A 27,283-nucleotide genomic window follows, 5' to 3' on the forward strand; every position below is an offset into this window, starting at 1 on the left:
AAAATCACTTGATCATTTTTTAAAATAAGATTATTTTAATTTAAGTAATTTAAGTCTTTCTCGTCCTCCTTTTTTAACACACACACACACACACACACACACACACACACACACACACACACACACACACACACACACACACACACACACACACACACACACACACACACACATACACACACACACACACACACACACACACACACACACACACACACACACACACACACACACACACACACACACACACACACACACTTTTAATGGCTGATTCTTTAAATACTTGCCTAATGTTGCTACAGAGTCAGAATGTCTGGCTATTTTTGGAATGTATATACGATAGTATACTATGTATATAAATGATTGATCATATAACACACACTGTAAAAAGCATATGATCAATATCATGGCATGTTTTTACATTAACAACATTATTTAAAAATTTTTTTTTTTTACAAGTTATACAAGATTCAACTAAAGTCAGTTTTTAATAATTCAAGTTGAATTGTACAGTTCAGCCAATTTGATTCTACTTAAAAATGTAGGCAACTGAACTTTTTAAGTTGAAATGGGTGAAAATGATTACTGTGTACAGTATACGCTATAATTTGTATACATTATAATGTATACTGTACTGCCAGAATTTACAAATATCATCAAACACAATTTCCGCAGTCACTATTTTTGTTTATAAAAAATATTAATAATAAAACCTGACAACTATTTTTCCCCATAACACTGAACTTGACAAATATAATGATATATATTAAATGAAAATTAATATTAATTTAAAAGGTCAATACGTCAGAAAGATCAAACCATTATTATTATAAATATCACAACACAGGGTTGAACAGAAAGTGAACGACAATTTCTGCATTTTCTCAAAAAAAAGCACAAATTTCAGTAGAATCGTATAAAAAAAGCCTATAAAAATTGTACATTCATATTTCCCAATGAAAAAACTAACTTTTCTTTTAAAATTACACACTAAAGTTAACCTCTGTCAAATAATATGAGAAGTATGGGATTGTCTTTTGATTTACAGGCAATTCTTGTGAGCACAAACAGGACACAAATCTAGGAGAATAAGCCAATCATTGATCATTGTATCAGTCCTGGCATGTCTTTTTACTGTAGGATATGGCTCCAGTGCCAAGGACGTGTCTTTTCAGACAACCAACTCCTGACAAAAACTGATTCCACATAGGAAGTACCATGTATAAAGCAGTCCTGGAAACCAGGGCTAAACAACAGGCCCTTGAGAGCATTGTTCAGTGTTATTGTAACTGATGTGTCCATGGTCTCGTTTAATAAAGGACGAATAAATGAGTGAGTCCCTGTCCGGCTTGATGTGTGAGAGGGGCAGAGGAGTTTTCCCACACGGTGAGAGGAAGAGAGAAAATGTTCTCACAGTACGCTGCTTTCCCCTCTTCCACTGAGGAAGCACCCTACAAGGCTGTGAATAGGGGCTTCTCTCTCTTTTGTCCTCAGGTGCTGCTTGATCGGCACGGTTGGGACTGGGTGCACGCAAACCGCGTGAGAGAGCAGACTCTCACATCAATCTACTAGGCCTACCTGTTGTTTTATGCACAAGAGTTCAAGATGCACAGTCTGAGTTACACATGCACTAACAACTTTCACTTGGATATGAAGACTAGTTTTCACACAGGGACGTTTTCCCTTTATCGCAGTAACAATTACGTTTTGAATAAAAAGTTAAATGAAACAAAATGTGTTTTTCTCTAGCAGCGACTTTGATTTAAAAACAGTTCAGAGCCCTCTTAAATTAGGGAGGGTTAAGCGTGTGTGAATTACCTGAGTCTGTGGACCTCTTGGCAGCAGCGTCTACTAATAGCGAATCTGTATGTTTATCTGCTTCAAGAACAGTACCGTTATTACCTCGCTAGTGTGTCATGTGGCTTTTAAGTTGTTCAACTATTTTACTGATAAAATCGCCAGAGCAGCGCTGACAACATATTTGAGTGGGAGAGAGGGTGGGAGGAATTTTGTGGCAAAAACAATCAAATAATTAGTCATTTTTATCCTATTGTTTACTATATTTATCTGCTTGGTCAGTGTCGTTGTGGGTTTTGGTTCTTTTGCTGTTGTCAGCTGTAAAGACCTGAAATAACTGAAATCGTTTGGAACTGTAATGCGGTCAAGAAAGACCCGCCTGGAACTACTTTAGCCGTGAGTTTCCCTGAAAATAATTGCACACCACGTTCATCAACCAATCAGATTCAAGCATTCAACAGCCCCGTGGTATAATAGAGTGGTGCAGGTATGACGTCAGAACCCGTACGTCTAATTCGCCACTGGTTCCTTTGAGATTTTCCTATGGGGTTTTATAATGGGGGTTTTCAATTTATGTGTAAAACAAAGTCTGGAGAACAACTTGACTATACTTTGACGATTGGTACTACAACGTTTTTTTTTTTTTTTTTTTTACTTAGGCTATTTTTTTTGTAATATTAAAAATGGTAACAAGAATTATGAAATTTCAATGGTTTCAAATATTTTGATATCATCTCATTTAAAGCAAAAATAAATATATCGTGATGTATATCGTTATGCTATCGTGATAAAAAATTACTCATATCGTGATATAAGATTTTGGTCATATCGCCCACCCCTCAATAATTTATTTATTTTTTGAAGCCAAGACTTTTTTGGGTACAGTGTTTGCACTGAAAAATTGACTTTTAACTACCTGAGAAATGTTCACTAGAATGGAAAGTGTGACAACTAGCCCCAGTTTCGCATATATATATATATATATATATATATATATATATATATATATATATATATATATATATATATATATATATATATATATATATATATATATATATATATATATATATACACATGTATATTCACACACACATAACACAATAAGACATGGTGCAGCAGGAATTTTGCAGGGTTAGCAGATTGTCGTGAATATGGGCAGGGCACTGAGGTTCTCTCGAGCACAATCTCTCTCTCTCTCTCTCTCTCTCTCTCTCTCTCTCTCTCTCTCTCTCTCTCTCTCTGCTCCTTCATTTCCACTGTTATTCAGGTTATACTGCTGGACAGGATGCAGTGTCTGGGGACCTGGATTGTGGGGACACAGTATCCGCAATCTCTGGGAAAACCAGAGTGGGAAAAAGATGAATGTGTTACTCAACAAAGTCCCATCACACACCTGCACTGCATGTCAGAGGGGCCCCTTAGACTCCACATCACATACACAGGTGGTCCGCAAAAAAAACCTGGCCAGAGAGTGACATTGTTACTCTCCATTTATGTGCAATCAAAAAGTGATTCTGACAGGAAAACAGGAACTGAGAGGAAACAACTTTGAAGTGATTTAAAGTTTACTGTACTTCCTCGTTATCATTGTTTATGGAGTTCTCGTATTAATATGATAAATGTCTTCCTGATTATATGGGAAACCAGAGTTTACTTAGGATAAAATGATTAATCAACAATCTATTGTTTGATGTTTATTATCGTTCATTTCCTTTGTTACTCAGATTTTTTCAAATGATCAAGTGGAATGATGTCATTTTCAGTCTCATATACTCTGCATTGTAATAACAGAGAATTTCACACCAGGTGACGCTGTATAGAAAGTGTTTTTGACATCTTTGACATACACTACACATTCTTTAAAATTAATTTTCTAGCAGAATTAAAATTACCACAACAACCATCATAATTATCATAAAATGTAAAGTAAGATGAAAAAGATCTTAAGTGGAATGAAAATTAAAAAAAGAAAACAATAAATGTTAAACCTTTCCACTTAATTAAAAAATATATATAGCAAAAATAAAATGAGGTTGGGTTTTGATACTCAAGTAGTATTTTTAATTACATAATTTATTAAGATGATGCTTGCTCAGTGATCATGATTGAATGAAATTAATTATTTAAAGAAGCAAAAATATAAAAAAAAAAAATTATAAAAAATAATCAATTAGGTAAATTAAAAATGTAAATAACAATCATCTAATTATAGTTAGGTCTATATAATAATTCACTGGGATCTCGACACTCTTTCTCACATCTAAATAGCTGTTAACTACACATTGATATTCATGTCCAATATGCTTAAGGCATATCGTTTTAAAAAAAAGCTTTGCTGCTCTCTAGTGGACGTTTTGTAATGGATACAATTTTGCCAATTTTAACGTAGGCCTATTCTGTGTAGAGCTGTCTGTGAAGGGCAGAGATTCACAGCCAGCCTGTAATGGAGCTGGTCAAGTGACAGACACAGGACAGGAGAGTACAACAATAGCCTATATGAAATGCATTTACAGTTGCACAACAACATATGGAATACAATATAAGAAAAAAATATTACAGTTAAATGTATAGTTAAATATTCAATATCTCTCTCTAAGAGTAAAGGCGGTTCACACCTAGAATGATAACTATAAAACGATTATATTAGCATACACACCAGTGGATGATATCGTTCTGTAATCTAAGCTTGTCTGTCACTTTAAATGCTCGAGCTCGGTACAGCAGGATGGATTCTGATGGTCTATGTTTTTAGTGTTCATCGTTTATCTGTGGTGTGAGCTATATCGTTATCTTTTGTCGTCATGTGAAGGGGCTTAGCAAACTAGGCTGTGGTTCTGAATTTCGTTTTCATCATGATTCCTACTGTGGCTGCGTCCGAAATCGCTCTCTTGAGTAGCCTAGCTATGAGGTACTTATTTTGAATAATGAATGACTTCAACGCAGTAAAAAAGTATGTTCTATGAAAGTAATCTACATTTCCCATGTTGTCATTATCATGTTACAATACCTACCAGAGTCAGTTGCGTCGCTTCACTGCCATTCACAAATCCTCTCCCGTGGCCTCATGGGATAGTGTCCAGCACACTTCAGAATCTCGCCGGAAATAGGACTTTTGTCACATAGGACGTCCCCTATAGTTGGGAAGCCTATGCGATTTTGGATGCAGCCTGTATGTTCCCTTAATTTTCTCTAAAAATACATTTGTACTTTTTTTTTAATTTTAAGGTTGCGCGAGGAACTCTCAAATCTCGTTTACTTTTACACATTCAAATCTACCGCGTTGACAGTTGTCTCGGGTGCACTAAACAAAAACATTATCGCCAGATTTTATTGAGATCTTAAATTGGGTCGGGTTCGGAGGGATTGTGGAAAGTTTGACATTACAATCATCACCTCCAGCTCTCAAGGATTTTATTGCTGCCCATTATCCCATAACTTTTTTCACAGACCCAAAACCCAAATAGGTTGATAATTTGCAATCAACAGCTAAACGGCATAAAGTTTAATGCAAGACAGCTATTTTAATTTAAATGCTGTATTCTCTTCTATATTTTTATACAAAATGTTTTTTTCCCCCTGTTAACACATCAATATTTTATTTTACGGTAGGCCTAGCCTAGGCCTAGGCTACGGTTAATAATCTACACAGAAATCATATAAGGAGGAGAAAACAATCACTAAATTCTACACAATATAAAGTATTTTATTACATTTGGAGTAGGCTAACTTGGATAAATTACCTTTATAGTTAGGCTATAGAGACTGTGAGAAGACACGAGCTTCTATTGACTTCCAGTATCTCATCCAAAGTCAAATCAAGGTAGGCCTACACACTACATCATTATTACTTTTCTTACATTGCACACATCATTATTTTTCACACCTAATTTCCATTAAGACATTCTCTGTGTTCCAAAAGTTATACGCAATTTAAGTGATTTTTGTGTTTAGCATTAGGGTGAGTGACATTCTCATTCTAGAAAGCATTTGATTGGACAAATATCTATTTTAAACATCTGCTTGTCAATTTGATCAATGTTCAGGATCATATAGATAGAGCTCAAAGACTAAGAGACACAGAACTCTGATTTTGATTTGAGTCTTGAAGGCCTAACAGGATTAGAACTTCAAAATCATGTATGATTTGTTAACACATCCAAACGTCGAATTACATCTGCAGAGTAAATGAATGTGCAAAATGTAGAGATCCGAATAACTGAAGTTTAACTGAAGAAAACCACAGTGCCTATAAAAGGAAAGCACTGTTTTTATAGGGTCTAGTCAACAACATCCTGTGACACAGCTGCTGTGAGCTAAATCTCATGTATCTTCAGAGCACTTCACATAGTCTCACAGTTAGGCCTACATGTGGTTGAGCAAGATATTTAATATTATGATCCATGCATATTTTTTTTAAAAATGAGAAATGCCTTTAAAAGAGAAAAACAGCTTTCCAAATTAATTTAAATGATTTTCAAAGAAAGTTTCATTTCTTTAAACGCGTTTACATATTCGGAACTGCTATTTCTGTATTTCTAAGAAATGTTCTTCCTTATTTACAAAATAGCATAGCAAAATAATACTCATATCATGAATTTGTCTAAAGTCTTTCTGAGTAAAATGATTACAAAAAATGAGGATGTTAAATGACGTAGTTGTCTGCAGCTTTAATGTTTGACATCACATGCTCATCATATCCATGCGAAGGCATTTGCAGTTTGTGAATTAAGTACTGACAGAGGAAAGGGAGGGAGGGGTATAAGCTAAATAAACACAACTACTGATCTTTATTTATCTCTTTCAACTAATGTGATCGCTCGGGGCACATGACGGGCCTCAAATGCAGATTGTGTGTGTGTGAGAGTGTGTTTGTGTGTGTGCGTGTGTGCGGTAGATGGTCTGACTGAGTATGTCTTTGTATGTGTCTGAAAGAGAGAAAACACTCTAGTTTTTAGATTTAGTTCAGAAATAAAGAATCTAAAGTTGGATTATTAAATATATTATAGGCCACAAAAATGTAAGTACAAAATGTATTTTTACTTTTTGTCTAATTTATATTTAACTTTTAGATGTTGCTTTGACCATATAGTAGTAACATTTTCTTTCTTTTTAAACTATTTTTAAAAATATGTTCATAATTTGACATTCAAGTATGGTTTAATTTGATACATAATATATGAAGATGCTTGTATTCAGTGACCACAATTGTGTTTAATGACCTCCGATTATCTGCAAACTATCAACATCATATCGTATTAAAATTGTTTTCTTTGATTTAGTTTAACCTACCAAGCAGTTAAACATGGTAAACACACACGACACACACACACACACAAACTTTATCTTGTTTATCTTTTTTTTTACTAGTTAATATTTTCGTCTTATGGAATCTGTTTTCATATCACAAGGGTAAGCAGTCACTCATTATGTAATGTTTCATATGTTGGTTTATTATTTGTGTGATTGGTTTAAGATTTGCACATCATGTGATCTATTTATACTAATGAAAACATTACTTGTTAGGTGTTTTAAAGACTAAAGTGTAAACCACCAAACTGTGGTGATATCATTATAAGTTTGATCAAATGTTTTCTTCTTTACTTCAGCACCCATGATGCCTTTCTGGACCTTTCTGGATTTCTTTTGGACTATTACTGAACTCCGAGTAGAGAACTGCGGAGACTGACAGCGGCGAATATAGGTGTGATTGCAATGAACAAATCGATTCGTTTTTATAAAATAAAGGTCAATGAACACTGATTAAGAAGATGATTACATTTTATTTTTAAGGATGGGTTGTGCTTGTAGTGACCAGAATCATGGCAAAGACTCAAAGAGTAAAGGGCATGAACATAATAATTCCTCAAATTCTAACGCATCTCATGTAAGTATTGCTTTAAAAAAAAAAAAAAAGATGATAAGGTGTATTTTACTCGCATTTTTTCTTACTCTGCCCTTTGAGCTTTACAGTGAAAAACGTCAACTTTCTGTTTAGTCCTTTGCTTTTACTCTTGATGAGTGCTGATTCGATCTGTGTTATATTGCTTGAATATTATGTTCAGTTTATATCATAGTAGTATCCTTTATTTCTCCTTTATACTCAAATGTATGTACATTTCTATTACGTTATCTTTTAAAATACATCTTAGTCAATAAGCAAATGAATAATTTGATTTACAGTTGTCAAGAGATCACAGGAAGCAAAGCAACAATCAAGGTAATACATATGAATTTGTTGTTGCGGAATATGGCATCAGGAGAGCGTTTTTCTTTAAACACTGATTATTAATTGATTAAAAATCATTTTGAATACATCATAGTCATAATGCTGCTGGGCGCAGATCTTGTGTTCAAACTAAAATGAATAAAACTTTAAAAGCCAGAAACTGTCATTACATGTAATGGTTCACATGTTATGCCATAGAGGGAAATTTTATGATGGAAGAGATTTATTATGTGTTTATTTGAATTGCATATTTTAACAGATTAAAGTGTATTTTCAGACGAAGACGTTGTTATTGCTCAACATGACTTCCAGCCTGCTAGTGATACTGATCTTCAGTTCAAAAAAGGGGACAGACTCAAGATTATTAAGGAGTGAGTAAACAATATGGATTTTTTTTGGTAATATGAGAATAAAAATAATTCAGCTTCTTGTGTATTATAATAAGAGAAGATCTCCACTTAAATAATCGTGTGTTTAATTGTGCATAAATCCAAAGACTAAAATCGTTAGAACTTTGTGAACTTAATGAATTGTGAATGGCAAAGTGGGCAAATACGTCAATCCGTTTTGCTCCCATTTTATCACACGTTGTTCCAGGTGGATTATATTTGCATTAATTGTTTATATTGATAAATGCTAAACGTCAGCTAAAATAACACACACACACACACACACACACACACAAACACACACACACACACACACACACACACACACACACACACACACACACACACACACACACACACACACACACACACACACACACACACACAGACACACACACACACACAAAAGACAAGTTTAAAGAGCAGCCAAGTGATGCTAACCCATGTTTTTTTTAGGTCTGGTGAATGGTGGTTGGCGAAGTCCTTGGTCACAGGTTATGAGGGATATATTCCAAGTTCATACGTGGCAAGAGCACAAACATTGGAAGTGGAGAGGTAGGCAAAGATATCATTAATATCACCAAATCCATCCACTGCTAAGCTGTTCATAATAATATCAGGATTCTTGGAATGTCACTCGGAACTAACTATTGTATAATTGGTTCTGTTTTCTGTTCCAGATGGTTTTTCAAGGACATGAGTCGCAGAGACACAGAGCGTCTTCTGTTGGCTCCAGGAAACAAACCTGGTGCATTTCTTGTGCGAGAAAGTGAAACAACCAAAGGTCAGATGCCAATAACCTTCAGTGTCCCTTTAATATGTTTTCACATAATCACTGAATAATTACATCAACATTTCACTACTTAGGACCAATAACAAAAGCGTGCAACATTTCAAACAATTTCCATTGCTACAGCATTTCACTATTAACTTTTCTTGACACAATGTAGCGCAGCAAGAACTGCGTATGGCATTAGTTAAATTCCTACCGTAAAAAAGAAATATGAAAGAAAACACTTCGAGTTATTGGTACAATATAATTATATTACTGTATTTTCGGTTGTCAAGGTTTTTGTTTTTACCTCAGACAAGTCAAACTAAATTAATATTTGAACTTTACTGTCACTTTACTTTTTTGATCAATTTAATGCATATTTGCTAACACACACACACACACACACACACACACACACACACACACACACACACACACACACACACACACACACACACATTTTGAACATTAAGACACTGTACTTGAAGACATACAGAAAATACATTAAAATATCTGTTAATTGTTTATATATATATATATATATATATAAACAATTAACATGCACATATATATAAAAGCTCTTTTTAAAGGTGCTATAAGCAAATGTCAGCAATTTTATTTTCTTCAGCCCTCCAAAGACATGTCATGAAACCTGATGTGAGAAATCCTGAACATTCAGAATGATCAGTTTCTGAGACTTCAAGTTTGCTTCTCGAATTATTTTTTAGCTTTTTACTGAGCCTAGGACGACAGGTGTTAGTTCTTAGGACACTTATTCCAGTGATCACCTGTCAGATCAGTCACCGTGATTTTGCTAAGAAAGACATGCTTCTGGATCAACATATTTTGCTGAACAACATTCCTGTCTGAAAATTTTGTCCGATCCCTACCCCTAAACATAACTCTACCCATAATTTATCCCTTAAATCAAGGGGAAATTATAGCTAAATAACAGATGTAGAAGCAGCAACTCCTGGTTGTAAGCCTAAACTTGACATAAACTATAAACTGTCCCTCAAATCTGATTGGTTGATTGGAATGTTGTTCCAGTATCAACAAAGATGTTGATCAAGGAACATGTTCAAATTTTATGCAGACTATCTCAGTGCCTTAAAATCACATTTTTGAGCAGATTTTGGCTGTCTGTGAAGGTAATCTTTATAAAAATAACCACGGCGTATGTTTTTTGACTGCTGTTTCTGAATGATCCTCCGCAGGTGCTTTCTCTCTGTCTTTAAGAGACTCCACCCCAGAGCAATGTGATGTGGTCAAGCACTATAAGATCCGAGCCCTTGATAATGGCGGCTACTACATCTCTCCCTCCATAACCTTTTCTTCTCTTCAAGATCTAGTGAAGTATTACTCCAGTAAGTACTCCGAGCAAAGGTTGTTGCTGTACCAAGGACCCTTTCTGATTCTTCCACTGTATGCTTTCTGTGGTTGTAGCTGTGAAAACGTGACAAACGGTTGCTCTAACCACCAGATAAATAGGTCAGCTTCAGTCTCAGTTCGTAGTCCACAATCTCGCCCTATTTTGGTTGGGTTGTGTTTTTTATAGACCTGTTTAAAAGTAACAAAATATTTTTTTCTACATTCTGGTTTGGGCATATATTGTGGTCTTCTCCAGACAAACCAGTAAGCATGGTTTAATTCCTGTCAGATAAGTAGATGCTAGGCTTAGCTTTAATTTGATAGTTTGTGACTCTGCGTTCTTTCTCTGAACATTCTTGTTCTTTTCCCAAACTTCTTTATTGAATCTATAGAGTCAGCGGATGGTTTGTGCCAGAGGCTGGGAAGTCCCTGTAAATGCGCTGCCCCTCAGACACCCTGGGCTCAAGATGAGTGGGAGATTCCCAGAGATACTCTGAAGATGGTGAACAAACTTGGTGCCGGCCAGTTTGGAGAAGTGTGGATGGGTAAGAAGCAGAAGAAAGTTCAGTTACGCAATGTTGCCTTCGGGTAAAAAAATCCTTATTCTTTCCTTTGCAAGCACATGGTTCCTATAAGACGGGATAACTTTGATCAAACCGATTAAAATTTGGTCACACAACACCCTGGTAGTCAATTTAAAACAAAAAATCTGGTATGGTACAACATTTGGTTTATATTTTGCACTGGAGAACTACCCAAATAAAATATAGAGTCATGTAATTTTGATTTAAAAGTTAATTCAGATGTAATCTTAAATAGGAGCCGATTCTGTTTTTAGTATTCTGACATCAGCAAAGTCTTTGTGCAAGTCAATGTTGCAGTATCGCCTCCGTATCTTAAAATGACCAAATATTATTTTTCACAGTTTAATTAAAGACTTAAGTTAATCAGACTCTAAATTGAATACAAAATTTAATTGACAATTTTTTTTAAATGCCATTGTATTCTGAGTAAAATTGTAATTATACTGGCCTTGAATTTGTCTGTTCAAGGGCACGTGTGTTTGTGTGTCATGTGGCTTTGTGTGATACTCTCATATTTTAGCCACATGAATGATAAATTATTTGTACCTCACTGGGGCTTTGACTTTGACCACCGGTTCAACATTAATCAGAAGTTTTAAAAACCTCTGGCCCAATTTTCTCTGTGCTGCAAATCTTCAAAACATGAATTTTCTTTTAATCTTTCTTTGATTCTTTGAATGTTCTTATACCTTTATTTGCCATAATATTAGTTTTCATACAATATATCTTTGTTATTTTTTGTGTTATTTATTTTTTGTATTTGCATTTAATTTATGTTACAATATTTAGTGAGGTTTGCTCAAACTGATTGAAAACTGGGTGAGAAAAATAAATGTATGATAAATTCTCAGAAAACAAGCATTAAAGGGATAGTTTACCCAAAAATTAAAATTGTGTCATCATTTACTCACCCTCAAGTTGTTCCAAACCTGTGCTGAACACAAAAGAAAATATTTTTTTTCATTGACTTCCATAGTATTGACTTCCATAGTATTTTTTCCCCCATACTATGGAAGTCAATGGGGTCCAGAAACTGTTTGGCTGCAGACATTCTTCAAAATATTTTCTTTTGTGTTCAGCACAAGAAAGAAACTCATACAGGTTTGGAACAACTTTGAGTGTACGTAAATGATGATGACACAATAAAAATGTTTGAGTGAACTACTACCCCTTTAATATCTTTGATTGTGTTTCTCAAGTAAATTTATCTTGTTTTAGGGATGTTTACATATATATTCTGATTATTATTTTTTACAGTATATCTGATAATGAATTATTGATTCTAGGCCTTTTCTCAAGAATAGAACCACATATCTGTAGTACTCTCTGTCATGAAAATTGTGTTAATTGAGCTGCCGTAGATCAATGCTTTTTTTTTTTATTTAATAAACCTGCGTTTGCCTGTGGCTCTTGTTTGTAGGGTTTTACAAAAACAACCAGAAAGTCGCCATCAAGACTTTGAAGGAAGGCACCATGGAGCCAGAGGCCTTCCTACAGGAGGCGAATCTGATGAAGCAGCTCCAGCACGAGAGACTGGTCAAATTGCACGCTGTAGTCACAGCGGAGCCCATCTTCATTGTCACAGAATACATGGCTAATGGTTAGTATTAACACAACATTATTAGTTCCAAACCATTTTTTTATTGAAATTAAATTGTTGTGACTGTCCAAACCATACAATTGTTCTTTATTCCAGGAAGCTTGTTAGACTTTCTGAAGACAGATGAAGGCCATAAATTAAAACTTCCCAAGCTGATTGATATGGCTGCTCAAGTAAGAATAATAAAAAAATTATGATTTCCCTTGATTGTTTTCATTGCTTAGTAGCAATTAATTGATATCTTTCTTGCAATGTACAGTAGTGCCCAAAGGTGTGCCTAAAGTGCCTCTTGTCTAGGAAAACTGACATCTTTACCATTTATTTAAATATTATAAAAAATGTGTTGATTTTTGAAGCATATTGCGTGGTTGTGCTTAAAGTGAATTGTTTAATTTGTGATAAAACAATGAAATATTTCAATTTGTGCGGACATAATGTTGGGCCAGGCTGTCTTACAAAGAAATTATGAATACATACAAAAATAATAGAGACGCAATAAAATATTAATAATTGGAAATATTGTAGATGAACATTTTTGCCTTTTCCTGTGAGCTTTTTGTTTTATTGTCTTCTGTTGTTTTAAAAATAATCTGTAGCTATAGTTTGCCTATTTTGCACAAATAATTTTTTTAGAGAATCACCTTATAAATATAGCATATATATATATTCCTCATATTTTGATAGTTTAATAAAACGCATTGACAGGCACCTTTCATAAATGTGATGTACTGTTGAACAGAGATGCATGGAAAATGAACTCATAATTTGATGGTATCAGATACCAAAATATACTATAAATAAAACCACAGGAACAAAAAAATGCTGCCTTAAAGTGGTAAAAAAAAATGCACATTTTATATATTCCTCACATTTTTATGGTTTATTCAAACTTGTAGGGTCATTGAAACCATAGATCACCTCCTGAAATCAGTTTTGGCCACTACTTTAGATTTGAAACTTTATGGAACATGACCAATTTTAACATAGTAGGTGGAAATCTGCGCACCTAGTGTACATGAACTTCAACTTCTGTAACTATTTTAAGTACTGTTTTGCTCTCTCAAGGACATGTAGAGGAAACGGTCTTTGGTTTTGTAGACACGTGGTCTGAACATTTTTAGATCTGAACACTTCTTACAACCGCCTCAAATTTAGATTAATATCTTCTGGGCAGGATATTACGTACATTTTTCCACCGACCTGAAGCCCATACCATGCATGACTGTGATCTCGCTCTCGATGCAAAAGCAACTTCCTGTTAGAGACCACTTTGTTGATGCTGTCTGCTTTTCATGGTCTGCATTGCCAATATAAATGCAATGATATATAAATGCAAGTGCTTTATGTATATGTTCGCAAAACAAAACCACTTTAAGGTTAATTTTGAGTTCTGAATCTGAATTCGACCTAAAAATCCTATGTACATTGTAAAAAAAAAGTTGGTGCCTGAAGTACTATCAACTTGGATGTTTAACTTACATTTACTTTTAGTTAAGGCAATGTAAAACATATGTTGTCATATTTTTTGTTTTAATTTGTGAAAAAAATAATTTATGAATTAGTGATAACACTTTATTTTACAGTGTCCTTGTTACACATCGTACATGTACTTACTAGTTATACTAGCTACCATTATATTATACATAATTACAATCAACCAAACCTAAACAAAAATATTTTGGGTTGATTTTAATAATATCATAGCCAACCAAACTTTACTGCAGATATTTTTTTAAAGTAGCTATTAAATTAGCATCTAGTTGTGTAATTGTGTTTTGATCTTACAAATGAACCACAGTCCCACATACAGTATAGCCTATATTATATTTAACCTAGTTTAAAACAAAAATGTTTTGGTGGTAAATGATGATTGTAACAGTAAATTTTGTTATCCACTTCACTGCACACTTATCTCTCTTCATGTAACAGATTGCGGAAGGCATGGCTTACATCGAGAAGAAAAACTACATCCACAGAGATCTGCGTGCCGCTAATATTCTCGTCTCTGATACCCTGCACTGTAAAATAGCAGACTTTGGCCTTGCCAGGATCATAGAAACTGAATACACTGCACAAGAAGGTCAGTTCACCAGTTTATTCCCACAATGCAGTGCTTTTTCCACTGCAACAAATTATTTGGCACCAGTCATTGTTGACATTTGATTTCTAATACGATTAACTGACGTATCTGACATTTTAAGGTTGGGTACGAGCTACTGACGTTCAAAAATAGCATCTTTCCATGTTGAAATTTGCCACTTTTACCACTTTAAGGCAGATTTTTGTCCTTATGGCTTTATTCATAGTATTTTTTAGTAACTGATACCATCAAATTATGTGTTAGTTTTCCATGCATGCATCTCTGTTCCACATCACATTCATGAAAGGCTTATTGTCGCCTGTCAATGTGTCTTATTTACCGATCAGGTGCGAAGTTCCCTATTAAGTGGACGGCCCCTGAGGCCATCAACTTTGGTACTTTCACCATCAAGTCAGACGTCTGGTCCTTTGGAGTTCTTTTGACAGAGATTGTCACATATGGCAGAGTACCGTATCCAGGTAATGGGGTTTTCTCTCTTGGGTTTCGCTTCTCATTCAGAACTGTGTGGGATAGATGGTTAGATCTTTAACAAGCTGGCTGTGCTTTCCTCACAATTTGAGGTATGACGAATCCGGAGGTGATCCGTAACCTTGACAAGAGCTACAGAATGCCGTGTCCTGATGGATGTCCAGAAGAGCTCTATGACATCATGGTGAATTGCTGGAAGGAAAGGCCAGAGGACCGGCCCACTTTTGAACACCTACAGGACACACTCAATGACTTTTTCATTGCTACTGAGGGCCAGTACGAGATGCAACCATAGCCTCCATTCTGAAATATGAATGAATAGATGAACTGAGAAGGGGATAAAAGAAAAGGGGGTACAAAAAAAAAACACATGAAAGGAATGAATGATGGACTAAACAACGGACCAAACAATGGATTATGGGGAATATACTAGAGCAACAACAAGATTTCGTCCTTGTATATCTGTAAATACGTTTTTTTTTACACTTATTGTCAAAGTTTAGTGTATTTCTAAGATTTGTTTTTTGTTGTCTTATGGTATTTTTTAAGTCACCATGATATCAAAATGGACAAATCTTATTTTTTTGGAATATTGCAGTATTTATTATAAATGATTTATCCGTGCACAGCTTTTCTTTTCTTTTTTTTAATTCATGTGCCCTCGTAATCTTTAATCAGATTAACTTCCCCTTCATCTTGCGATAACATTTCTTCTCTGATGACATGTTTACTGGCATGAGGGCGGGGCAACCTGTCACTCACATGACATCACAGAAATAGCAAACCACAACCATCCTACGATCCAATCAATTCATGATGAACAAAATCAAGTCCCTCCCTACATTTGTTCTTGTTCAAGAAGTCGTTTCACTCGGATATACTTCGCAATGGAGAAGAAAAAACTATCGCAACTTCCGTTTCATGCCGATTTTAAAAAAGAAGTGTGTAGTGTTTTCAATAAAAATACTTTCTCCTATCACAACTTAACATATAAACAACTGTAAGTAAGCCATTTGTTTGATTCCACCAAAAAATATGAACACAGTGGCTCTGTGGTTTGTTTGACACAGCATCACTGGCTCAACCAATGGCATGAGATTGGGGCGGAGCTATCTGTTTATCCAATCAGTTCGAAGACAGGGTGAGTGTTTCACAACTTATTATTTATACAATTAAATTTGGTGATGCTCACAGAAATTACACACTTTAAAACTCTCTGATAAAGCTTTTGGAAAATTCTGAATTATGACACATTTGGTTTCAGTCAAACCATGCACAACTCTGAACTGATGTGGATGTGTTTTAAATAAACTGATGACAGGAAACCATAAAATGAACATAGTCATTATAAGACTTCCTCCTGAGATAACAGACTGTGAATGTTCCGTTAATCGGGAATAGCTTAAAGAGTTAGATAACAGTGGAGTAGTTTGTGATTATCTGATCATATACACTACTGTTTAAAAGTTTGGGGTTGACCTTTTTTTTCCATTTTTGAATTACTGATGTTTACCAAGGCTGTATTTAATTGGTCAAGTAAAAGCAGTAATATTGTGAAATGGTATACAAATTCAAATAACTGTTATCCATTTTAATATATTTTAAAATGACATTATTCGTTACTCCAGTCTTCAGTGTCACATGATCCCTCAGAAATGATTCTAATATGCTGCTTAAATTTTTTGGAAACATTATACGTTATAAATGTGTTTACTGTCACTTTTGAACATTTGAATGCATCCTTGCTGAATAAAAGTATTGATTTCTTTCAAAATAAAATAAAATCGTAGGCCTTCTGACTCCAAACTTTCGATAGCATTAGTATGATCATCATATAATGAAATATGATCATTATAGGAATTTTTTTTTACATAATATCCAAATAGTTCTATAAAGCTATTAAGAATAGCCTACATGTTTTTCAAAATGTTCACTTAAAAGAAGGTGCAATATTTTAATTAGCATACTGTTAATTAAAAAATCTTTGGAGCACGGTTCTCCTATTTCACAGTGTAAATCTCTGGTTGCTCGGATGAATATGAGAAATGCCCAGCATTCATGCAGCACATCTCCCTGCCTTAAACTCACCCCTGGGGCTTTTATATGTTTAGAGATAACTGAGTGAGAATGCAACCAACACCCAAGAGCTGCTCCTGTGGTTTCCTGTCAGTCTGCAGCTGAAACAGGAAGCAGTGAGTCAGCATTCCTCTCACGAAAAGCACTCTGGCTCGGAATTCCAAACACGCTGCAGACGTTTTTCCCAGCATTCATGCGAAATCAAAGGTGGCCAGTTAAGCAAAATATTTCTAGGAAGTGCACGCTCAAAAGTGCTTTTGAGTAATGCTCTCAAGCTGTGTTAATGATGCAGGACAAACTTCCCCAACCTTACTTGATATCTGTTCATATATTAAGTAGCGTTGCTTTAATGGAATGATCATATTTAACCGAGGCTGATAAATAAACTGCCTCTTCTGTTACGTTATGTTGACTGTAACAGTGGTAATTAATCATTACCCAGAACACATTTCTCATAGCTTTTCACTGCAATATTAGATGGATGCATCATTTTAGATTTGTGAAATGCACATGAATATATGAGTTTTTTATATAAATAAGACAAATAAGAGGATTAGACTTGGAGTCAGCAAGCTCTCTGTGTTGGCCAGCCCTCACTAAGCAGTGTGATTTACGGATGGAAGACCAATTATTCTAATGCATCATCACAAATGGCTTGTCTGCAAAAACGTCAACCCATTATAAAGATTACAGAAAGTTTGCTCTGAAAAATATACAATGAGCACCTCTTCGATTTAAACATCCAGCTTGGCCATGTTCCAACAGCTAGGCTGCAAAAAAATCTCTTTATGGTTCCATTTACTCTACATTATCTCCTGGCAGAAGCAAACTGCGATATTGAATCTTTAAGTCCCCACAAAAGAAAAGAAAAAGCCAATAAATATTATAAAACTGTAAAATCCATTTGATTATCAGTGTCATATGCACTTGTAGCAATTAAGGGTCGGTAACAAATGATTTCATTTGCAACACTGCTTTAGTGTGCTGAACCATTCACCCTGCTTTGAACGTTTTGATAATGTAGTAAAATAATAATTAAAAAAATGGCTTGACAAGTTTTAAAAAAATGTATTTAAAAAGTTTGAAGGAGGGCGATTATATTTAACTTAAACTAAAACCATACACATTTATGGTACACTAAAATTTGTTTTGTTGAAAATTAGTCAATAAAACTATAAAAATGACAAAACTTCTTAAAATTTACCAAAATTAAAGTCAAATTAATTCAAAATATGAGAAAACTCTATAATAGTATCTCAATGATACTAAAATAACACTGGTCGTTTGAAGGCTATAGACCTTTCAGACTGGCATCCTGAAGAACTGTGCTGATTTTAGTCCGTTTTAAAAGCTTTTGCAGGAAGTCATTGGAATTCTATTGGATTTTGGGTGTTTTTGAAGTCTGAATTAGAAAAAAAATATAATAATAACCTCAGTCAGAAAATGCTTAGTTCCAGCCTTTGATGGCTGGCCTGGAACTTGAAATTATGAGTTATAAATGAAGTTGAAGTTGAAGTTTCCTCTTTCAGTCTGTCTCAGACATTTCCACCAGGGGGTAGTCAAGCACAAGAATGATTTTGTGTTAGCCTACTTGTAGCATTGAACATCTGTAGACTGTAGCCTCTGATAACGTGCCAGATCACATTATTTGACGACATCATTGATATATGGTCAAACGCTGCACTTTTCTTTTAAAACTTGCTTGATAAATAATCTGCCAGACAGTGAGCCTCAATATCTCTTAATTGGATACTGACACACACACACTGTCTGAGGCAAAAACTAACAGTCAGCTCTTCAATTGTCTCTTGACTTTCACTCAGACTTCATTAATCTATATCTATATAACAATATTATCATGTACTCCATGGCATGTACTGTGTAGCCTAATGTGTTCTTTAAGGAATTTCACCCTCTCCCATTTCACAATTTACTTCAAGACAAACTATGTCAATTCTGTCATCGTTTTTTTCACCCTCATTTCGATATGGGATATTCTTTCTTCTGTAGCATAATTATTTTAGACGAAGGCGAATTTGAGACTAAAGCTTTCAAGCTCAATAGCCCCATAAAAGTCTTCTGGAGCCATAGTTTTGTTTGAAGAATTAAGCAATATTTTGGTTTTATAATAATTTATGAACGTTTATTCAATGATAATCTTCACAAGTGGTTATTGAATTATTGAGTTGAATCAGAGTCAGTCCGATTCGTGCACGAATGGTTTTGTGAAATGGATCAAACGATTCATTGAAAAGATTCAAACATCAAAAGATTCAAACATCGTTACTTCTCCCTTGAACTTATTAAGTGGATGCAAGGGTCAATATTTCATCTTCAGTTTGTCACACAAATGTATCATACTTTAGAAGACTTACAACGCATCATGGACCAACTTTATGACACTTCTTCATATTTTTTGAAGCTTGGAAGTCGGAACGCTCCAGTCCTCATTAATTATATTGAAACAACAGCTCGTTATTCAACACGTCATTCGATTTTGGACCTAGGCCTACTGAGGGTGAGTATAACCTTTTTTTTATTTTTAGGTGAACTGTAGCCTATCAAACACGTCAAGTGCAGCTCAAGGCTTGTGGTCTGACTGTGAACTTGACTTGAGTCAACATTTTGCTCCACAATTCGTTTACTGTTCTGATAAAGATCACTTCAGGGCCTTTGACTTCCCTGCAGTCCTTCTGCTTTACAAACAGAAATGCTCTTGTGTCATGTCTCTATATAACATTGTCAAAAATACTAATATGCAGGGTAGTCGAGTCCATTGAGAACAAAACAAAACAAAAAGATTCGGGCAGACATGTTTTACACAAACGAACAGGGGCTGTAGCAGCAACATCCAAAAGGGTCTTTTGTTAGATGCGTTTGAGTAACCTCTGTCCTTAGGTTGACTTTGCTGTGCTTCGTTTCATTTACGCACCCCGATCGAAGACCAACATATTCTCCTCACAGTCACCCCCTCCTTCCTATTCTCATTGGAAAGAGGGTGTTATGAATACAAAACAGTAAGGAAGTAATGAGGAATAAAATCTGATTTATTGTCCCATTCTAAAAATGCATCCAGGTGGGTATTCTCCTCTTACCTACAAGAAACCTGACTAAACTGACCAAACGCTGCCTTTGTTTCATGACAAATACAGTTCCTTGCAAAAGTAGCCTACCCATTTAAGTAGGGAGTTGTTTCCTGAATAACACATCTTGCAAATTACCTTCATTATTTTGGCCTCCACATTAAGAATGTTCTGGTGTGGTTTTCCCCCAATGTGTTGAACGGTTGCATATTGAAATTGAAACTCAGAGGTTTTTAACTGTTTAAATTTAGAGTCAACATGAAATCAAAAAATGACGCAATTTAATTTCGTTGTGCACATTTGCTTATCTTGACAATTCACTCCTAATTTTTGTCAATTTTCTTTCACTCTGAAATATATTAGATAAGTAAAATGGGTTTGCGAACAACTTTATAAGTTGATTTTAAAACTCAGAAAATACTCAGGCATGAATGGTGCTCTCGCAGATGATGGCCAAATCAGGCCTGCAACATGTCCGATTCCCCACCTCTTTTTGTAGTTTCCTTTCAATAAATTCATTCCATTCTAATAAAATAATTTTAGTCAAGTAGGAATATTACAGTGAAGTTCCTGATTTGTAATTCAATTAAAATGAGAGACTTTTAAATATACACAGCAGCACTGCAGATCCCTAGAGAGTCGGGACAGTGGATGACTAATATCAATCTATAGGAGAAACATCCTCGCATAAATATTAATGTTTCTGTGACCTAGAATATACTGTCCTTTCTGGTGATGGAATTGACCATGGTCTCTCTCTCCCTCTCTCAGAAACAATTAGAAAGCTCTAGAGAGCCTGTTGCACCACAAATCAATAACTGTACGTGCTTATTCTTTTATGTTTTACCAAACAAACAGAGAAGACTGTTGTGAAGCATTTCTTTAATGGTGGGAATTTACTTTCTCAATTCCATTGATTTTGAAAATATTTAAATTTTGAACTAAAACCAACTTGAAATGGAATGTATGCACATTCATCTTCAGTTCTACACCCCACAGCCTTAAAGCAAATCAGACTGTAATGCACTTTACATGGCTAGTATAATAATAATTTATAATGATGAGACTGTCACTGCCTTTGCTATTCCCTCTGGTTTAAAGTAAAGATAATGAATTATTTGTCATAGAGCTATTTCAAGACTAACCTGATTGGAATCTTAATACAATATTATCTTATAATTTATGAATCAAACAAAAACAACATACCGGTACATCCACTGTTCTGCTAAAGTATAACAGTCTTTTGTCCTTGTTGATATATTTAGGTTCATTTGTGTACGTAATATGCAATTTGAAAAGTGAAGGCGTGTAAATATGTTGGAGACACACATCCAATTGAACTCTTACGAGTCCATTACAAATGCAGAATGCCATCCAATTCTGAATTTACTAATTCATTTCTGTCTTTTAAAGTAATGCCAGATGAAATGTTCTGTTCTTTCACAATTGCAGGGAAAATCAGCTTCTCTGATCATTCTTACTTCTATTATTACCTCAATCATCCAAATCATTCTATACAATTTTCAGGTACAGGTCAAGCATATTTCAAGAGCATGTGGAATATGAGTGTGGAAAATAAATAAATAAATAAATAAATAGATAAAAAGAAACCACATACAGTTTGAAATGTATCCCCTGCTGCGCCTTTGAAAAGAGACAAATTACTTCCAGTATGAATACAGTCTTTTGCTCCACAGGTGTCTAAAGGACATTAAAGACCATCATTCCATTTAAGGGCCTGCAGTCTCTTTAAAAGCACAGCAGAACATTGTAAAATAGTCTTAGAATAATCTCAAAGCAGTCTTGTAAAATTATCTCTAAATGTACTTAATGTTAAGGCTATGCATTAGCCTGGCTAACGCCAGACCCAATTCTCTTTGAGACTTGGGTCTGGGAACCACATGTGCATTTTCTCGTATTTGAGGCGTGGTTTACGAATGCGCCGGCGCCGTTTATTGGGTGCTAAGAATGTCTATCAAATGCGCCTGTACGTAGCTCATAGCCAATCGTTTCCATTATACCAGATGACGTATGTAGAGAAATGGTTTAACGCCAAACGCTGCTCTTTTTTCTAAATAAAATTGCCATCTAAACTACTTAGAACAATATCTAAGGCTGCATCAAAAGGTAGCTTCGCGTCTGCTGCCATGTTGACTCCATAGATATAAACAAACTGCTTAGTTGTGTCGCAAAGATGTCGTCATCGTCTTGCTGCTCCCTCCCCGTTCTGTGATTGGTTCCCTAAACGAGGCGAAAATCAGGTCCATGGTTTCCAGACTGCCTTTCAGCGAGAATAAAATCGCGCTGCGCGAAGGCAGTCTGGGGAAACCCAGGCTAGCTATGCATAAAAATCGCAGCAAAATATTAAGTTGTAATTGTAGCTTTCTGAATAGCGCCACCTTGTGATCAAATTGGAAAAGCATATTTTTTCCAAACCAAACTATTTCTGTGACTTATTTTTATTTATTTATTTGGAAACCTTTTCATAGAAACTACATGCGCGCGCATTCATATAACTGCACAAAGAAAGAATATTGCATTCAACCAAATACTGTTAGATTCTACCATTGCACATTTACAGCCATATATGAACTCGGGGTAAAGTCTTTGGGTCTGTCTGGAATGTTTAGCCTTCATACCGTTTAAGTGTATATAAGCAGAGGCTGAGGAGAATATCAGAATATGAATGAGTTATGCTAGCATTTATAGAGAACGTGTTTGGATTGATAGTTGGATCTGATAAAGGAGAAGGAAAAATAGTATTAACTATCAAAGCCAATCTGTAACTAAATTAAAATCAATTAAATAAGAAATTTAGGTTTTAAACAAGGGTAAGAAGTTGACATAATAGATAGTTGAAGTCGTATATTCATAGTTTACTAACACTATTCCTTAGACTTTTAGACCAAATTTAGTCATTTTCCAAGTACTGTAATACAGTATAGAGATTACATCCCTCAAAATGTATAGAAAAATGCAACAATGGGCTTTATGGGCATTGATATCGTTTTAGGAGTGGAGCATACTCGGTATGATTTTCAACATTGAGCTAATTTTATAACTCTTGAATATTAATGACACCCTAAATGTACAAAGTATCTGAAAATGCATATTAAAAGGCAACCATGCTGCATTGACCTTTAAAAATCTTCCCACTAAGATAGAAGGCTAAAAATCATTGCAGAGCAAATATGTCTCTAAAGTTTTTTTTCTTTCTTCAGACGGTTGTACTGTTATTTAGCATATTGAACTTTACCGCAAATACTTTTGTGAAGGTCAAAGCACTGGAGGCCTCTTATGTTTTTTTTAAGATTCTTAATGTTTTAAGAATCTTAATGTTTTTAAGATTTTCTTAAAAACATTTTCATGGAGGAAAAACGAAAATACCCCATCCATATCAATGCATGGTCACGGCTTTGTAGTGAATGAGGGAACTCATTGAGGAATGTAGCTACACTGGTATCTCCACTTTGTCTTGATGCGCGCGCATTCATAAATGAATATATCTGCCGTCTCCCTGGCTCGCGTTCGCGCGCATCAGCGCTGGAGCTGACCGTGGTGCTGATCGCCTCGCGCTCGTTCAAGATCAACGCTGATATGAACGAGCGGTAGACCTGAACACCTCCGAACCTGAGATTGTACTGGACGCTTCCTCACAGTCACAACCTGCAGTTTCGGAGGAATCGAGCATGAATTTGAAGTAAGACGGAATTATTTTGGAAGTCGATGGAAAGTCAGCAGCATTATACCTGCAGCTGACATGGACGTTCCGGCACGTGTTTTAATAGGATTTGCGAACACGATGTCCATCCTGAGATTTTTACTGTACTTTATTTAAGATGTTTATTTGGATGAATACATAATCATTTATAATGTTGCTATAAACAAGGCTGTTTAGAAGCAAAAGAAGATACATTCATTTGGATTCTTTGACATTTGTGGAGATATGGCTCGCATTCTTGTCCTTGTTAACTCAGTCGGACTGTTGCTCTTCGGTAGTGAAATGTTTCTGGTGGGAGCAAGTAAGTTTATTCTTACTATGAAACATTTGTTTGATAACCAGTCTTCTGTCTTGCATTGAATGGGTACGATTGTGCTTCTTCAAATAAGATTAACTGAACAATTGCTGGCTTGCTTGGATCCTCTGTGCTTGGGTCTTTGCAAAATCATGCCATGAAATAGGTTACATAAATTGTTAAAATTTAAAACGAAAGATACCTTGAGATAACAATGATCTCCATTTTTTTTTTTGCATCCTTTTAATACAGATGTTAACATGCTGACCAAATTGTGCTTTGGTTAAGATATTTATATAGAGCAACTAAAAACAGTTTGAATTCTCAGTATATTCTCAGTATATATAAGTTGTTGTACTTTTGCAGTAAGTTGAGTGGTTATGCTATTACAAATAAATGTAAATATTATTTTGATTATATCAAGAGATTATATGCCCCATATAATTCTGGTCAGGATAAACATAGAACTCAACCACTGAGCTGCAGTTGTGTTCTGTGACAATTGGTTAAATTAAATTGGTTAAATAGTTCATTGTGTTTTACAGAAAATGAACTAATGCCTACTTTGATTTACATAGAGTATAGTGTTTTATTTTATAATATGGCTGTTAACATGAATGCATTTTGGCAAATGCTTTTATCCAAAGCGACTTACATTGCATTCAGTATACATTTTAGATTTTCGTGTTTTCCATGGGAATCGAACCCATGAATTTGGCGTTGCTAGCACCTTTACTGTTTGAGCTACACAAAAACTTAAATAAATCCTGCCATATTTTTGACAAAATAGCTTTTCTTGTATTCCTCTAGAATTGTTGTTGAATTTTCATGCATGCAATTGATGGCATGGAAGCATGTCAGGAAAATATTTTCCGGTATTTTTCTAATCCTTTCCCTTTTTTCCTCGCTGAGTCATCTGGGATTTTGTGGTAGCTTTGATAAGGCAGGGTTTGGTGCTTCTGTTCTCACAAGCACAGTGTTTCTGTCTGAAATATGAGCACTTCCAATGCTGAAAGTTGCTCATTTGAAACCAGGACGCCTGCAAAATAGATTACACCTGTCAGAGAAAACATAACCGAATAGTGCAATGTTCAATCTCAACTCCATATTAAAAGTAATAATTTACAAGTGTATATAACACTAAATAACCTTTACACTCATGCATTTAACATAAGCGCAGAGTCTCACCACAAAAGCATGCGGACTGTCGTGCACAATACAAATACAGCACAATAGCTGTACTTGATTCAGTTTAAAGTGAGAAATTATGATCATGAAGCCTGAAATCTATCCTAGTTTATGATCCAGAACAGCTTCTTTGCAGATTTGGTGTCTTTACCTTGACAACAGATATCTAGAATTAGCTAGTTAGTGTCATCCAGAGCACTGCACAAAATACTACAGAAAATTCGCTTTCGGTTAAACTCACGTTAGATTAAGACTAAATTTGATGCTGGTCAAATTGAATAGAAAATAGAAAAATGTACACTATATGATAAAATGCACGTGAAATGCAGACCTGAACCGCAATGACCACCATTAGGACAAACTGAAACAGCCACTGTAAGCCAGACAGAACTGACCTGATGCTATTTAGTGGATGGAAAACTTTTCCATCAGATGTTCAACAAGCATATATGTGTGTGGTGTTCATGTGTTCTAATACTTCTGGCCATGTCGTGTAAATCCAGAGCATTTGTGCTGAAATTGGCTGCCTGTTCAAAATTGTTCGACTTCCAACACCTCCTCTGGCCCGTGTTGAGGTGACAAGAGAATTGCATCTACAGGCCAGACCTGGTGGACTGTGGTCACCAATTACATTGACCTTAAACTGCCACACTGTCCAATTCCATCTCTCGCGGACCCAGGGAGGCGACGTGTTCACGGATCACTGCTAGAGCCTGCAAACCAATCAAATGAGTTTTCATAGCTAGGGACGTCATTGTCAGAAGGAAATGAGGTGGTAGTAGTGCACATGTGATATGGTGGAGCAGGAAGGTCTCATTAGTATTCGTAGGTCTTTGTCCATAAAGTGTAAATCATGTAAAGTTTGATATTTTTGGGTAGACACAGAACATGCAATATTAACATATGAACATGTACATGTTTAAAAAAACACTTGGTTCATTTGTCAATGTATAATTATGAAATTAATCAATCGATTTATTATATTTATAATAAATTAGATTATTTATTTTAATTGATTTCACTTTTTGATAGCACACAAACAAATGTTAATGTTACACTGTGAAACCACCAACGCATTCTCATCCTAGGGCGTCATATACTGACACTTTTGAGAGACTATGCATGCACTGTTTGGTGACTATTGAGGACATCTAGTTTTGAACAAAGATAAGCACAAATGTGTTTTACAAAGGCGTTCAACATTTCCACACAATGACAGAAGGGTTTTGATATGTGTCTTTGAAAAGTGCTTTTCCTTGAAATAAGGACATTCAAATGTAATTAAAAAGAAACATCAAATTTAGGACACAATTTTTTAGATGGGCCAAAATATATATTTTTATTTGATTCATAATCATTGGGAGACAAAGCAACTGACTGTCACGGATCAGTGTGGCTTTAACATGCAGAGCTCTGGAGACTCGATGGAACAATCTTTATTTACTATAGAGAAAAATCAAGAAGGATGGTATACGTTAACATTGACGAGACCGAATGATGAACGCAAAATAACTAATTTAAAGGGTAACTAAACCCCTGGTCAGAGCCTGACTCCACCCACTGGCAATATTAGAAAAATGGCCCCACAACTTCCAATAGGAAAATT

General features: G+C 35.2%; 2 protein-coding genes and 1 long non-coding RNA gene across 8 annotated transcripts in view; 2 read left to right on the forward strand and 1 right to left on the reverse strand.

Moving 5' to 3' along the window:
• The window catches only part of LOC307012722, a 24,821-nt gene extending 19,376 nt beyond the window's left edge, over nt 1–5,445 (reverse strand). Inside the window, exon 1 of the long non-coding RNA XR_013800671.1 lies at nt 4,812–5,445. This is a non-coding gene — a long non-coding RNA (uncharacterized lncRNA). The remainder of the gene's footprint in view (nt 1–4,811) is intronic.
• blk (BLK proto-oncogene, Src family tyrosine kinase) lies at nt 4,831–15,940 on the forward strand. 4 transcript variants are annotated; one of them, XM_079639686.1, is made up of 15 exons: nt 4,831–4,969; nt 5,553–5,620; nt 7,407–7,501; nt 7,591–7,684; nt 7,981–8,017; nt 8,304–8,397; nt 8,872–8,970; nt 9,096–9,199; nt 10,408–10,557; nt 10,954–11,106; nt 12,566–12,745; nt 12,842–12,918; nt 14,675–14,825; nt 15,173–15,304; nt 15,407–15,940. In XM_079639686.1, the coding sequence occupies exons 4-15, from the start codon at nt 7,592–7,594 to the stop codon at nt 15,607–15,609; spliced, it is 1,473 nt and encodes a 490-aa protein (XP_079495812.1). In that variant the 5' UTR covers nt 4,831–4,969; nt 5,553–5,620; nt 7,407–7,501; nt 7,591; the 3' UTR covers nt 15,610–15,940. The 4 variants fall into 4 exon arrangements, with proteins under 4 accessions (XP_079495812.1, XP_079495811.1, XP_079495809.1 ...); XM_079639685.1 differs by having other exon boundaries at nt 4,867–4,969; nt 5,549–5,620; XM_079639683.1 differs by lacking the exons at nt 4,831–4,969; nt 5,553–5,620 and adding exons at nt 6,314–6,817; nt 7,168–7,209.
• A 3,703-nt stretch (nt 15,941–19,643) lies between these two features.
• The window catches only part of fndc4a (fibronectin type III domain containing 4a), a 32,479-nt gene continuing 24,839 nt past the window's right edge, over nt 19,644–27,283 (forward strand). Inside the window, exon 1 of one of the 3 annotated variants that reach the window (XM_079639694.1) lies at nt 19,644–19,908. Coding sequence is in view for 1 of the 3 variants with exons in the window: in XM_079639692.1 (XP_079495818.1) it covers nt 24,420–24,495 (76 nt within the window). In the remaining 2 variants the exon portion in view is untranslated. Of the gene's footprint in view, nt 19,909–24,003; nt 24,496–27,283 lie in introns of those variants that run through there. The other 2 variants (XM_079639692.1, XM_079639695.1) reach the window with 2 other exon arrangements.

This window comes from Phoxinus phoxinus (genome assembly GCF_949152265.1).
Source record: "Phoxinus phoxinus genome assembly, chromosome: 16".
Classification (NCBI taxonomy): domain Eukaryota; kingdom Metazoa; phylum Chordata; class Actinopteri; order Cypriniformes; family Leuciscidae; genus Phoxinus; species Phoxinus phoxinus.